Genomic DNA, 13,638 nt, shown 5'->3' on the forward strand with positions numbered 1-13,638 from the left:
TTCCACCACGTCTCCCAGAGATCCATTCCCTATCTAAACCAAACCGTGTTTCAGGATGATACTTGATCAATGTCAATTGGCGCATGTTTTACCAATGACTGCTCCTCTCATGGCTGTAGTGGCTCAGACAGACTTGGATTAGGTTGGCACTGCAGCACCCGTGTGCAAATGCCAATGCAAACACAAGCATGTCGCATCATACCAAGGGACTCGCTCCAATGGCAGAACTGCCGTCGGGTTTAGCACAGGCACGTTCTGCCGCGCCGCCTTCCTCATATGCTGGCACGAAGCTTTGCTGCTCCTCTGGAGTCTGTAAGCGGGAGGATAAAACTCAGCTGCTGGCTTGGTGCGTGGATTCCTGCTGCAGGGCTGGCTCTCCTCCTCCCCCAGGGCAGAGGGAGAGGAGACAACACAAACCTGCGGCACCGCATGGAGCAGAGCCTCTGGTGAGAGCCTTGCAGCGAGGCGGTGGGTCTGAGCTGCCTTTGGTATTGCAGGGAGAGCTGTGGAGAATAAATCCACAGAGGGTTACCAGCTCCAGAGATTCACGCCATGCACAGACCATCCCCGTGCCACCCGCCCCTGCAGCCTGGAAGGGTTGGTAGCCTTACTCCGTGCCTTTTCCTTTTGCTTTCGGGCACCCTTGGAGGCCAGATCCCCAGCCTGCCGCACCCCTGCCCAAATAACCCATCTACGTCTCAGGCCAGGAATTTATTTTGCAGTTTCTGGATGGGGGGATCCTGCTACTGATCTTTGCGTTACAAGGCTGCGGGTTGCGAGTTGCACTGCTGTTTGGGAAGAAACTGGGTGTTTCCTTCATCTTTTTTAATAGTCTCTCCGCAGTGTGAGGGTAGACCTGGCCTCTCTGCGAGCTGACCGCAGCTCAAGGGAGACCGAAGACACCACCAGTATCAATAAACCCAAATGCCAGTGCCCTGCTGTGGGTGTCTGAGGGCACAGGGAGCTCGGGCAGCTCCCGAACGGTGAAAGCTCCCTGGGGCTGGGTTTTCCCCATGAGCCTTGCAACCTCCACGGCTGTGGCTGAGGATGCGGCGCAGCCCTCGCCGAGGGCAGGAGCGACTCCCTGAGGGCGTGCGGCCAGTCTGGGATCAGGAGAGGAAGGCAGAGCTGCGCTGCTGTGTGTCAGCACCTCCTTGTGCCCTGCGGGATGGCCGGCTTTCCTCTGCGCTGCTCCTAATTTCCTGCTTTTCCCTGTGAGATAGAGTCAGGAACAGAGCAGCCTCACCCCAAAGCGGTGTGTTCGCTTCCCCACGTACCTCGTCTGCGCAGCTGAAGGAGAGCCGGTTTGGTGGGGCTGCTCGTGGGCTGCCGAGGGTGAAAAGGGCTCCATATCCTGTGGCGGCAATGTCACAGGGCTGTGACTGTCCCCTGACCTCCCAGCACTGCCAGCAGGCTTAGATCTGAATGTCCATTAAGACAACTGAGAAGCTGTAGAGTGGGTTAGTTATAGGAGTAATTGATACAATAAATATTTCTCTCTCCACAGGAACAAAGCGAGGCAGCGTGGGGGCCAAATGAAGTGTCCTTAGAGAGCTGATTGCACTGACCAGTCCCGAGACTTCCATCTGTGAATGCTCTGAAGGAACAAAACAGGCAATTTTGCAGGCAGGAAAAGAAGACAGATACGAAAAGGATTTGTTCTTGCTGCAGTGAATTACCCTGATCACCCACCCCTGGGGAGAAATACAGATTCTCCTGCAAACCTGAGCTCACCTCTGGGTGTTTTGGTGCAAGGATTTAGCTCTCTGCTGGACAATTTGGACACATTTGCAGTCTGAGAGGACCCCTGTTCCTAAAAAAGCAACCCCACAACCCCTGGGGTTAGACGAGCCCTCTCCCAGTGACCGCTACAGGGGTGAGCGATAAGGAAAACCACCCGGACACCCCATTTTGGGTGTCCAGCTCCCTTTGGGGTGTCCAGCCCGGCTACCCCAACCCCTCCCCAGGGCATCGCGGCACCGAAGAACATTTTGCCCTGCCGGATTTTTTCCCCTCCCGGAGCGAACCGGCCCCGGCCCGAGCCCCTCTGCCCGCCCCTGCCGGGGGTGGGCGGGTGTGTGTGTGTGGGGGGTCCTGCGGCCACCGTCCCTCGGAGGGCCGGTGTTTGTCTCGGCGGGGAGCAGGGGCGGGCCGGGCTCCCCTCCCCGGGGCCGCGGAGGAGCGGGCTCGGGGCGCGATGCGCGGGGCCGGGCGGGAGCCGCCGCCCCGGAGCGCCCCCCCCCCCCCCCCCGGCTCCGCTCCGCCGGCGGGAGGGAGAGCGCCGAGCCGCGCCGCACCGCCGGAGCCGCGCCGAGCGGCCGCGGGCTCCCAGCCGACCCGGAGGAGGTGAAAGGCGCCCGGCTCCCGTGCATCCCACCCCCCGCACCCCCGGGGCTCCCCGTGCGCGCCCCCCCCCCCCCCCCGTAACCCCGCTCGGTTCTTCGTGCGCCCCGGCGGGTCCTCCTGCACATCCCGTTGCATCCCCGGTGCGCTCTCCGTGCACCCCCTTCCCCATATATCCCTGGTACGCTCCCCGCTGATCTCTCTGTGCCCCCCCCCCCTTTCCCGTGCATCCCTGCCGCGCTCCCCGTGCACCCTCGGTGCGCCTCCCCCCGCACCCCCAGTGCATTCTCCACACACGCTCCCCCTGCCCGTCCCCGCTGCGCGCTCCGTGCACGCCCGGCCATGAACGGCTCGGCGGCGGGCTCCGAGGGGGGCTGGCAGCCCGAGTCGGTGATCATCCCGCTGGTGTACCTCATCATCTTCCTCGTGGGCACGGTGGGCAACTGCCTGGTCCTGGCCGTGCTGCTGCGCAACGGGCAGGTGAAGAACACCACCAACCTCTTCATCCTCAACCTGGGGGTGGCCGACCTCTGCTTCATCCTCTTCTGCGTCCCCTTTCAAGCCACCATCTACACCCTGGAGGGCTGGGTGTTTGGGCCCTTCATGTGCAAGGCCGTCCACTTCTTCATCTACCTCACCATGTATGCCAGCAGCTTCACCCTGGCCACCGTCTCCCTCGACAGGTAGGAAAGGGGATGGGGGGGGGGGTGTCCCTGTACCCTGAGGCTCCCCCCCTTCTCTGGATCGCACCCGGGCAGGAGAAGGGACAGAGTCCCCTGGAGCCAAGCCCCGATTGCTGCGACCTCCCAGGGGAATGCAGGAGCATTTCCCAGTTCACATGTGCAAGGAAATGCGACCACCAAGGATGGGGGCCAGCAGAGAGGGTTGGATTGGGACCCCTGTCCCCAGTGCCCGGCTGGAGGAGGCTTTCAGACCCTGAAGCTGTAGGACTGGGGTTTATCCACAGGCTCTGGCAGCTGAAGGGGGGATAGAAAACCAGAGAGAAACAAAGCTCAGTCTCTGTGCAGCCCCAGCTCTTCCCGGGACACGGGGAGAGAGCCCCTGCTCTTGAGAAGACGACACTGGGATGTTTGAGCTGGGATACTGCTTCTCCCACCCTCCCCTTTTATTAACAGAAAGCCCATTTCTGTCCCAGCGATGTCCCTTGTCCCAGTGACCATCCCAGCCTGGCCCAGGGTGAGTTTTAGCCAGGAAGCTCTGTAAAAGGCAGCCTGTTGCTCCTGCCTGTGCTTTGCCCCGTGCTAGCTCAAGCCCCTGGCTCTGCAAGGGCTGGCGAGTTACTAACCTGCAGCAAGCAAGAGGCAGGGAGCTCCTGGTGCTGCTCTGCTCGGTGCTCGAAACCCATGAGACAGTGGGATGTGGAAAGTCCCCGTGAAAGGCCCCTGGGAAGAGCTACGGCAGCCCCAGAGCAGGGCTGGATGCATCCTGCCATCCCAGCGCAGCACTGCGCTGGCTGCCGGGACAGCCCCCCCCAACCCCCCAGCAGACCCAGGGTCTGCCTCTCCTCCTGCATCCCACAGAACTGGGAGGAACAGAGGTGTCGAGCAAGCAGGGGCTTGCATGAGCCCCTAGATCTGGGCCTAATTAGCTAATTGCAGAACTGAAAACGGGTGACGTGCTTTCGCATGTGCCAGCGTGAGGAACATGATGTCTGGGGATCCTGGGGACTGGCTCCTGCCTTCATATCCTCACTGCTGCTATCGCTTGTGCCAGACAGACTGATGATCAAGTGAGGATCTGCTGGATTAGGGAGGGGGACAGAAGGGGACCATCCCCGTCTTCCCCACAAGCACTGCTGGGAGCGGAGAGGGTGATGGGGACAGGGTCAGGAGAGAGGATCCTCCTCACCCCACTGGGACCCTTAGAAGCACCAGGGAATCAGCTGTGGGACTAATTGCCCTGGAAAGCTCAAATCCATCACCACATTTGCCCTTTCTCCAATCTGCTCCTGGAGCAGCTCTCCGTGCCCTCCCCAGGACTGCAGTCTTGTCCCTCTCCCTTTCCCATGCAGGTACTTGGCCATACGATACCCCCTGCACTCAAGGGAGCTGAGGACACCCAGGAACGCCCTCACAGCCATCTGCTTCATCTGGGGGCTTTCCTTCATCTTCTCGGGCCCTTACCTCAGCTACTACCAGGAGTTCCAGTTGGCCAACCTGACCGTCTGCCACCCCATCTGGGAGATCTCCCAGCGCAAGGTCATGGACATCTGCACCTTCATCTTCAGTTACATCATCCCAGTGCTGATCCTGAGCCTCACTTACGTGCGGACTATTCGCTACCTGTGGAGGTCTGTGGACCCTCTCCAAGACATGTCGGAGTCCAAGAAGGCCAAGCGGAAGGTCACCAGGATGATCATCATTGTAGCCGTCCTGTTCTGCCTCTGTTGGCTGCCCCATCACCTGGTCATCCTCTGCGTCTGGTTCGGGTACTTCCCCCTCAACCACGCCACGTACGTGCTCCGCATCCTCTCGCATCTCATCTCCTACGCCAACTCCTGCGTGAACCCCATCGTCTACGCCCTGGTCTCCAAACACTTCCGCAAGGGCTTCAAGAAGATCTTCATCTGCCTCTTGCACAAGAAGGCAGCCAACAAGGTGCACGTGGCCCAAGTGACGAACACCGTCAGCACGCTGGAGGCAGAGCTCAGCGAGGTGACCCACATCAGCGAAGCCATGCCCGGCCGCTCCTCCCTGCGCTGCGAGGTCCCAGCCCAGCCCTGGGGGGAGGCAGAGCCAGTGGGACATCAGCAGAAAGCAGATGGCTCCTTCATCGCCTTCAATGTCACCTAGCAGAGCTCCTTCCCACCCCACGGCTTTGCAGTCTCCTGCAGCATCGCAGGCCTGGGGATGGGCTACGTTTTGGGTTAAAATGCATCAAATCGTACCCTTTTTCATTCAAATACACCCAAATATCATAACTGTTAAAGCGATGCTGCTGACTATGGACTCAGCCGAGCGACCGACCGAGGATCCAAGGGCAGGATTTGCTTCCACCAAGCACTTGCTGAGAGCAGAGAGATCAAACCCCCAAATCAACTCTCGTGTGTAATCACCTGTTCTTCTGTCATGGATGGACTTACACCCCGTTGCATCTACACCTGGAGCCTATTGAAAGCTCTGGTCCCTCCAAGCAACACAGTGTCTGGCTGGAGTTAGCGGGGTGCGCTTTTAGGGACGTTTGGGAAGTCTTGGTTCGTTTGTGTCCCAGTTCAGGAGCTGTGCCCCAGGACAATGCTGGCCACAGCCACCCGGGCCCAAACCCAGCTCAGGTAGGAAAAACCAGGAGAGAAGCATAGGAATCAAGAGACAAACCTTCCTGGTGCAGCCGGTGCTGGCTGGGCTTTAGTGTCTCCCTGGGGCTTGTGGCTCGGGGGAGGTTTCCCCAGGATGGAGCACAGCTGGAAGCAGCATCCGTAGCCGAGATGAGCGCCGTAGCCCAAGTATGGGACTGTCAATGGCACAGGGCACCGCCCCGCTGCTGACCCTGGCTCGTGCCTGCCATTTTGGTGCATGCGAAGCTCTGCAGAGCATCCAGAGGTCACCAAGGACCGGCGGGGAGAGAGGCTGTTTGCCGGGGGAGCACAGCCATGGCCCCGTGGGAGAGGTTACGCTGCCAGGGGAAGCGGAGCGGGACATCAGCGGGTCAGCGCTGGGGGAGGATTTTGATGCTTTCAGACAGCTTGGGCACGGCTCAGCATCTCAGCCCAGGCAAGGTGCTTGCAGAGAAGAGCAAAGCAGAGCACCGGCGCTGCTTTCCTGCGGCCGTGGTGTGAGGCCAAACAGCTGGGGCTGCGCGAGTGCTGGGGGACCCCAGTCAGCTGGGGAAGCCGCAATAAAGCCCTCCGTCCTGCATCCCGTGTCCTGCTCCCTTGAAACACCCCGTGGTCCACAGTGGAGGAGAGGCGGGTGCTGGAGCGGTGGTGGGACCCGCTGGCCCGAGGGAAGCCACGGGGCGGTGGGGGAGCGGAGGGTGTGGGTTATCTCCGAGCAGGTCCATCCAGGAATGGCCCCGCGCTCCCCTTAACGCAGCCGTACCCACACACACGAGGCTGACGTGACTCACGCGCCCCCCGCTCTTACCACTGCAAAGGCTCCGCGAGCGGCTGAGCCCTGTGACCGCCGGCAGCTGAGGGCTTTATTTAAAGACCCATCGTTTTCTTACCAGAAGAACATCACTGGAATAGGATCAATTAACTCTCTTGAAAACCCTGCGGCAGAGCACAGCCAGAGGAGGTGGTGAAAGTGCACAGGAGCTGGGATGGGCTGTGCTGAGCATCCCTGGGATGCCCAGGGCTGTGCCCCGATGGCACCAAGCACCCATGAAGATCAGGTCTCTATAAATTGCCATTACAGAGGGTATAAATCTTTCTGCACAGATTTCCCTCCTTGCGACACCCCCATGGCAGGACCGGGACGTGATGCAGGAGGCTATTTCTATCAGGGACCCTGGCTCTCCCCGGGGGTCTGCTCCGGGGTCCAGGTCCTGACACGGCCCTCCTCTGCACCACACTGCCCTCCACCAATCCCCAGCGCTTGGCCTTTCTTCCCAGGAAGCTTTTGGCTGTCAAATGTTTGTTTTCCCCTGCTGAGTATTATTATAACCAGATCTTCCTGTCCCCATGCAGAGGGCCATAAATCAGCCGCTGCCTCATATCAATAACCATTATATTTAGTCTAGACCTGCTCACGGCATAAGTCACAGAGAGCGAGCGTATAAACAGGTCCATTACTTACATCTGCATTTATCTCCCCTGCTCAACCCTTCCCAGCCAGGGAAAAGAGTGAATCCGCCACACAAACATGGCTAGAAGCCTTGTCTTCCTCCTGCCCTCATCCACCTCTGCTCGGAGGGCCGTGGGATCTGGCTCCGATGGATCCCCACACACACTGAGGGGTTCAACCCCCTCTCCTGGACACATCACCTCATCTTGGGGATGGAGATGTTGTCCCACCACCTCTGCACTGCCCAAGGACAGGGGTCCCTGTGCTGGCATGGCTGAGGGTACAATGTCCCCTGTCCCTTCGTGCCATCACAGAAAAGACACCGACCCCACTCCCCTCCTTCTCGCCCCCCCAGACCCGTTTTCCCCATCACACCCAGCTGCACCCGCATGTCTCAACCCGAGATGCTGCAGGGCATCATGGTGCCAGCGCTGGGGCCGCACTACAGGAAGCCCCACGGTGTCGGTGCTCGCTTTCAAGCCCAGGTTGTTCCCCTTCGTGCAGGGCTGAGTTCCCAGAAAGGACGGGATTTGCTCCTGAGTTCATCTTTTTATAGCTTTCACAAGAAAATAAAAATAACTGGCTCACAGATGTACAAGCCAGCCAGCAAATCTCGATCCATGCATTGTGCCCCCACGAGGGGCTCGAAATCCACCCAGAAAGAGCCAGCCTTTGCTTTGAGCTCTGCCGGGGGGGAGGGAAGGAACCATGGGGTGAGAGCTGGGGTGTCGGGGGGAAGGACCCGAGAGGAGGAGCAACCCCCCGGGGCTGTAGTGGGGCTACTGCTGCTCTTCCTACTGATGCTCACCGTGACCCAGCACACAGCGCCTGGCCCCGGGGGATCCATGGGGAGCAGGGCCAGGCAGAGGGGGACAGGCTGTGCCCCAAACTCCTTGCCCAGCCCCAGGGAGGCTCCTGGTGCCACCCTTGAGCCAGCCGTGGGAAAAGTTGGGACCACAGCGTGGCCACCGACCTCTCAAACGCCCAGCGCCAAGCTGTCCCCAGGCTGGGGGTGACTCTGAGCAGCAAAGCTGGGTCTCTGGAGACACACTTCTCCCAGCCACATCGAATCCTTCAGCAGCAGCGTGGCCACCACAAAACAGCCGAAGAAGAAGAGGGAGACGACTCTGATGGGTGGCTCTGACCCCGGGTGACAGCACTCCGGCTGTGCAGGCATTGAATTCTGTAGTCTCACCCTGGCGAAAGCAGGCTCACAACAACCAGCAGGAGAAAAGTGCTAGATTACCGTGGATTCTGTAAACTCAGTTTACTTCCCGGGTATTTTGGCATTGCAAGGGAAAGGAGGCTCAAAATAGCATTAGCAGCTTAGAACCGTGACTACCAGCCAGAGAAGGAAAGGGGACGGGTCACCTCTTCAAAACAGCTCATCAAAACCACACACATTGCAACAACATCTCTGCTCGCTGCTCCGCCTCGGCTCGGCTTTGCCGCAGGCGGCTGCTCCGTTTGCAGCTTTGGGTCTTTCTGAGGAGCCCCAACATTGCCGTAGCACCAGCACTGTAAACAGAGCCCTGGTATGCAGGTGCTGTCACCCCACTGCAGGGCTCATGTCCAGCCCTGGCAGAAAGGGGTTTAGGAATAAATAGTGATAATAATTAAGAAAATCAATGGGAAAAGGGGTGGGTTTTGCAAATCCCAGGGGCAGGGGTGCAGGCTGTGGGGCACTGGGCCAGCTTCGCGAACAAACCGCCGACTGCTGCAGGTACAACACGGCTGGAGCATCCCACGGCCTGTCCGTCACCCGCATCTGACAGCAGCAGCCTGAACGCTGGGAGAAGGTGCGAAGGACAAACCAGCACCTATGCAACAGCCTGCCCACGGTGCCTCCTGCCCTGAATTACACGGGAGCCATCTCCTGCACCGCCCCAGGGGACATCCAGCCCCGGGCATCCTCCTAAGCACACCAGCCCCGTGTCCACCGCTGTGCCCCACGATCTGCCAGCATCTCCCCAAGCAAAGGAAAGGCGAGAGGGCAAAATGAGGAGGGAAGCAAAGCAATAATGAAGTAAAGCCTTCACCAAAGCTTGGCAGAGCCGGTTTCCCAAAGGAGAGACTCGGGAACTGTCTTCAGCTGGAGAGACGTGAAAGCAGCACCCTGATACTGCAGTCGAACGCATAGAATCAATGGAAATGCGTGTGCACGCATGTGTGTGTGGACATGCAAGAGAGTCCAGCAAAGAAAGGACAAGCAATTTTTTTTAAGCATCACAAGGGTAGCGATTTGCAGAGACTTCCAGCAGATCCACTAATAACATTTAACACACCCCCCCCCCCCGAAAAAATCAACTTCAGTGACTTGTTGCTGCCCAGCTCCCTTGCGCTGGCGAGTGCCAGGCGGGTGCTAATGCAGGTGTGGGCTGAGCTCAGGGAGGAGGGACCTGTGCCCTGGAGACACAACAAGTCCCCGGGGTGTGAGGCCCCGAGAGGGTCTGTAAGGCAGAGCCGGGGAGGGCATCGCTGCCCTCTACCCCCAGACAGACGTTTCCCCGTGTGCCACTCGTGCCGGGGCTCAGCGGGGTGCAGGCACCGAATGGGGACTGTTCAAGGGGACAGTAGAAAACCGATGTGCAGAGGAAGGAGTTTGGAAGCACAGCTCCCGTCTGTGCAAAGCTGCCCCCAGCCTTTCCAACTGCCTCCCAAGCCCGCGGCTGAGCCCTGCTCTGCCGTATAACTGCTCTAGAGCTGCCCAGCCACCCCCATGACTGCTTGGAAGACACATCCCAGGACACCCCTAACTCAGCTCCCAGCCCAAAGCATCACTGCGTCCCCTCACCCTGGGCCGTGGGCACTGCCAACACCAGCTCATTTCTGGTCACTGTTCAGTAGCAAGACCCCAGAGGGTGACGGCAGGCTGGGGGCAGGCTCCGCACAGCATCTAGCTGGGGGCCTGCACCTCACACTCCTGCTTCCAGCACCCCCAAATCCCCTCTGACACGCACCACGGCTCACACGGCTGCTCTCACCCTCACGCAGGAGCAGCAAGGCTCTATTTGATACCAGACAGCAAGGTCCAGGCTTTTGTGGGTGTCTGCAGTATGACACATCCAAGCTGTCCTCCTCATCTTATTGATCCTCGCCCATCGATTGATATTTGCTTGTTTGCAGGCAGCGAGAGTGAAGCCTGTGTCAGCTACCGGGTCATTACACCATTTACAGGATGCTACAGAAACAGAGAAAAGAAAAAAGCACCTCTCCAGCTTACCTGCAATTGCCCCTGCTCATCTGAGGATGAAACCAATCGCCCTCCCGCCCAGCCCGTGCCTTGATGAGACCTTCAAGGGCAAGCACAAGGTTTTGCTGCCAACACAAAACCACGGTGGGAAGCGACTTTCCCCCCAAACAACGGAGTGTATCAGGCCCAGCTGGAAAAGCCAAGAGCATTGTGACCTGCCACTGCTCAGCACCCTCCCGGCTGAGCGGGGATGGGCTCCCGGTCTGGCCCCTTGGGAGGTTTTATTTTAAACGAACACCACTGCAAGTCCCCATGTTCCAGTTAAAGTTTAATAAATGCAGGTTCAACTAGAAGTGGAAAATAAATAGGCTAAACACAGCTCCTGTGAAGTCCAATGGTGGGCAGGGAGACGAAGGGCACTTGGCTGAAACCTCAGGTTAGCGCGAGCTTTCCAGCACGCAGATTTATCACTGGGGTTGAAGAAGTTGTTTTGGTTTGTGGTTTTGTTTTGTTTTCAAACACTTACTCTGCCCAATTTGCTCCCCAGTATGACGAGGCAGCCAAGGGGGGTGGGGGCTGAGGCTTTTGAGCCTCCCACCCTTGTCTCTGCTGTACGCAGCTCCCGGCTGCAAACCGTACCAGTAGCAGCCCTGGGTAGCTGCAGGGACCCAGGAGCCGGTCCCCGTCCCAGCAGGGTTTGACAAACCCCTTTTGCTGCCCCAAAATAATGGTCGGTGCCAAGGAAGCCACGAGAGCAGGTAGCACACCCAGACCCTGGCACATCCACCCAGCCTGGCCCACTGCAGCAAAAAAAAACCCAAACCAAACCCAGAGAAATGGGGCTCCAGCCCCAAAACCCTGGGAATCAGAGACACGTCCCCCAGCCTCTCCCCGTCTATGTCGGGGGATTCACCGGCAGCCAGAGCAGAATGGGAGGTGAGGGGAGGGCATTAAATCCCGCAGGAGCCTTGGAGGAAGCAAAGGGGGAGGCAGAGGGGGTTCAGCCCCAGTGCTGTGGGGCAGCCCCGGCTCGGGTCCGTGGCCCCTTCCCGTGGTCCCTCCCCATGGTCTGAGCATCGCTCACAGCCCTGCGCTCAGCTTTTAGCGGGGGGTGTGAAGTGCTGAACTGTGAGAATGTCGGGGACGGTGCTGGCTGCCATGATCACTCTTAATTAACATGTTGCAAAGACATTCCTTACCATAAAAAGCCAAGGAGCATGCGGAGCCGTTCCCCAGCGCTGCGCGGCGTCGGACGTGACTTGGACACTTGAGGTCAGTCCCGAGGGGGCGAGCGGCTCCCCCCGCTCCCATCCCAAGGAAGGGATGGCTCTGGCCGAAGCATGCTGCTGCTCCCAAAGCAGGTCTGGCTGCCGCGGCGGCCGCTCGGCAGGGCTGGGAGCCCATTCACCTCCCCGCATTCATTCCCTGTGCAGGGCAGAGGCAGGTGGTATGGGAAGGGTTGGAACCAGGGCAAGTGGGAGGCTGGATTTAGGAAACAGGGACCAAGTGGCTCCACTTTCCCTTTAGCTCAGGGAAAAGGAGGGTCTTGGACTCCCACGTAAGAGCCGTACAGCCAGAAGCAGCAGATGCCACCTCTTCCCCCAGGTACTCACCGCCTCCAGCTCCTCCTCGCTGCACAGCTGCCACTGAACCAGGTCCTCAGCCCCCAGCAGCCTCTCACCCCCCCTTTCTTCCTCCAGACATGGCCAGGGCATCCTCGGGGTAGAAAACAACCCAGCCGACTTCTGTTGCTGGTAATGGAGAGACCAGGAGGGAGCAGGACATTTTGCATCCTATTCTCTGACTGCATCTCCCCACCTCTGAGCTGAGCCGGACCAGCTCCTCACCAGCCCCGGACTGGTACAGCTTTCCTGGGGGAACGGGCTGACAGTAAAACCCAGAAACGCCTCTTTGAGTGTAGGCCATGCGGAGGCGTTCCCAAAGTCTCCAGAGAACGCAATGCGGTCCCATCCCAGAGCCTAAGGGATCTCATACATGTTCTTTGGGCTCTGGTTATCACAAGAGCATCAGCACAGGGAGGATACCGGCTTCCACACTAAAGCTCAGATGCTCCAGAAAGGCTGCAGGCGAAGCTCCCCCCTTCCTTCCCCTGGCTTTGCCTGCAGCCGTTCTAGGTAAATCTCTTCGCCCTGGGATCGGCTGCAATAAAACATGTTTTACAGCCTCAGCCTGAGCACGACGAATTCCACACACTCTCCTGGAGAAAAATTCAGACCAGACCGCTGCTGGCAGAAACAGATCCAGAAAGATGGAATCCAGCTCCTTCTGGTGAATGTCAGCGTGCGTATCCAGCAGGCTCGACGCCTCGTATAATGCAAGCCAGCAGTGCTTTGCTTACGCTTAAAAAAAAACCTCTGTCCAGCACCTGCCAGCCTTCAAAGGTCTTGGGGCTGGCAGAGGAAAAAACAGCTAGCACTGAAGTCTCAGGTTTCCTTAAGCATTTGAGATCCGAGAGCGGGAGGGAAGGTCCCTGCCGGGGAGGGCTCCTGGGTCAGTACCGTGAGCCTACGTGGCCAGACACATGAAAAACAGCCGGGCAGGTGTGATCAAGATTTGAACTCACACAGTGGTCCAGCTCTGGGCTGGACAAGCCGGTCAAATCTGCCGTTTTTCAGGGATGTGCTACACCACTGTAAACACTGAAGCACACATGGTGTTTCAGACCATGCTCAGGTCCAGGCTGAGGAGGAAGAGGAGGTCAGGGCTCCAGAAAGGCCAGGAGCTACCTGAAAACCAGCTGTCTGTGGAGGCAGCAGCCCAGGCACGCGGCTAGGTCTGCCACAGCAGGACCTGCGTTCTCATCCAGACTCTAACACCCGACTCCCGTGTGACGTGGGGCGAGGTGGGTCCTCACCTCTCTGCCCTTTGCCACTTGGCCTCTCTTATCCACCGGCACCATAACTGCCCGGGGCAGACCCTTCCCAGGCTGCGCAACCCTGACTTCCCCAGGAGAACAGCCCACCTCATAGCTGTGACACTCGCTGCGCAGAGCAGCCTCCCCGGCTAGGAAAAGAAAAGGCAGGGTTGGTGGATGCTCAACAGCAGAAGGGTTAAAACGCAGCTCTCCACCCTTCTGCCACCTGTTCTCACTCCCCATTTCATGTTGAGGTCTGCCTTGTCCTCTCCGCCTCCCCGTGCTCTGTTTGCAGCGCCCCGGACAGCGACACAATGGCCCTTCCACTGCTGGGCTAATTAGACACCAGCACACATTCACTCCTGTAAACACGGGCTCAGGTGAATAATGGATTTTGCTCCAAATTGCAAAGTAGCAGCTATTGTGAGCGCTCCCAGCTCTATGAAAGCCCTGTATTTCAAGTGTTACCATGGGCAAATAAT

At 58.8% G+C, this 13,638-nt stretch overlaps 1 protein-coding gene across 1 annotated transcript; it reads left to right on the forward strand.

Moving 5' to 3' along the window:
• Nucleotides 1-2,670: 2,670 nt before the first annotated feature.
• On the forward strand, nt 2,671-5,178 carry GALR2 (galanin receptor 2). Its single transcript, XM_076353774.1, has 2 exons — nt 2,671-3,026; nt 4,376-5,178. The coding sequence occupies exons 1-2, from the start codon at nt 2,686-2,688 to the stop codon at nt 5,154-5,156; spliced, it is 1,122 nt and encodes a 373-aa protein (XP_076209889.1). The 5' UTR covers nt 2,671-2,685; the 3' UTR covers nt 5,157-5,178.
• The last annotated feature ends 8,460 nt before the right edge of the window (nt 5,179-13,638 follow it).

This window comes from Aptenodytes patagonicus, chromosome 16, assembly GCF_965638725.1.
Source record: "Aptenodytes patagonicus chromosome 16, bAptPat1.pri.cur, whole genome shotgun sequence".
Lineage (NCBI taxonomy): Eukaryota > Metazoa > Chordata > Aves > Sphenisciformes > Spheniscidae > Aptenodytes > Aptenodytes patagonicus.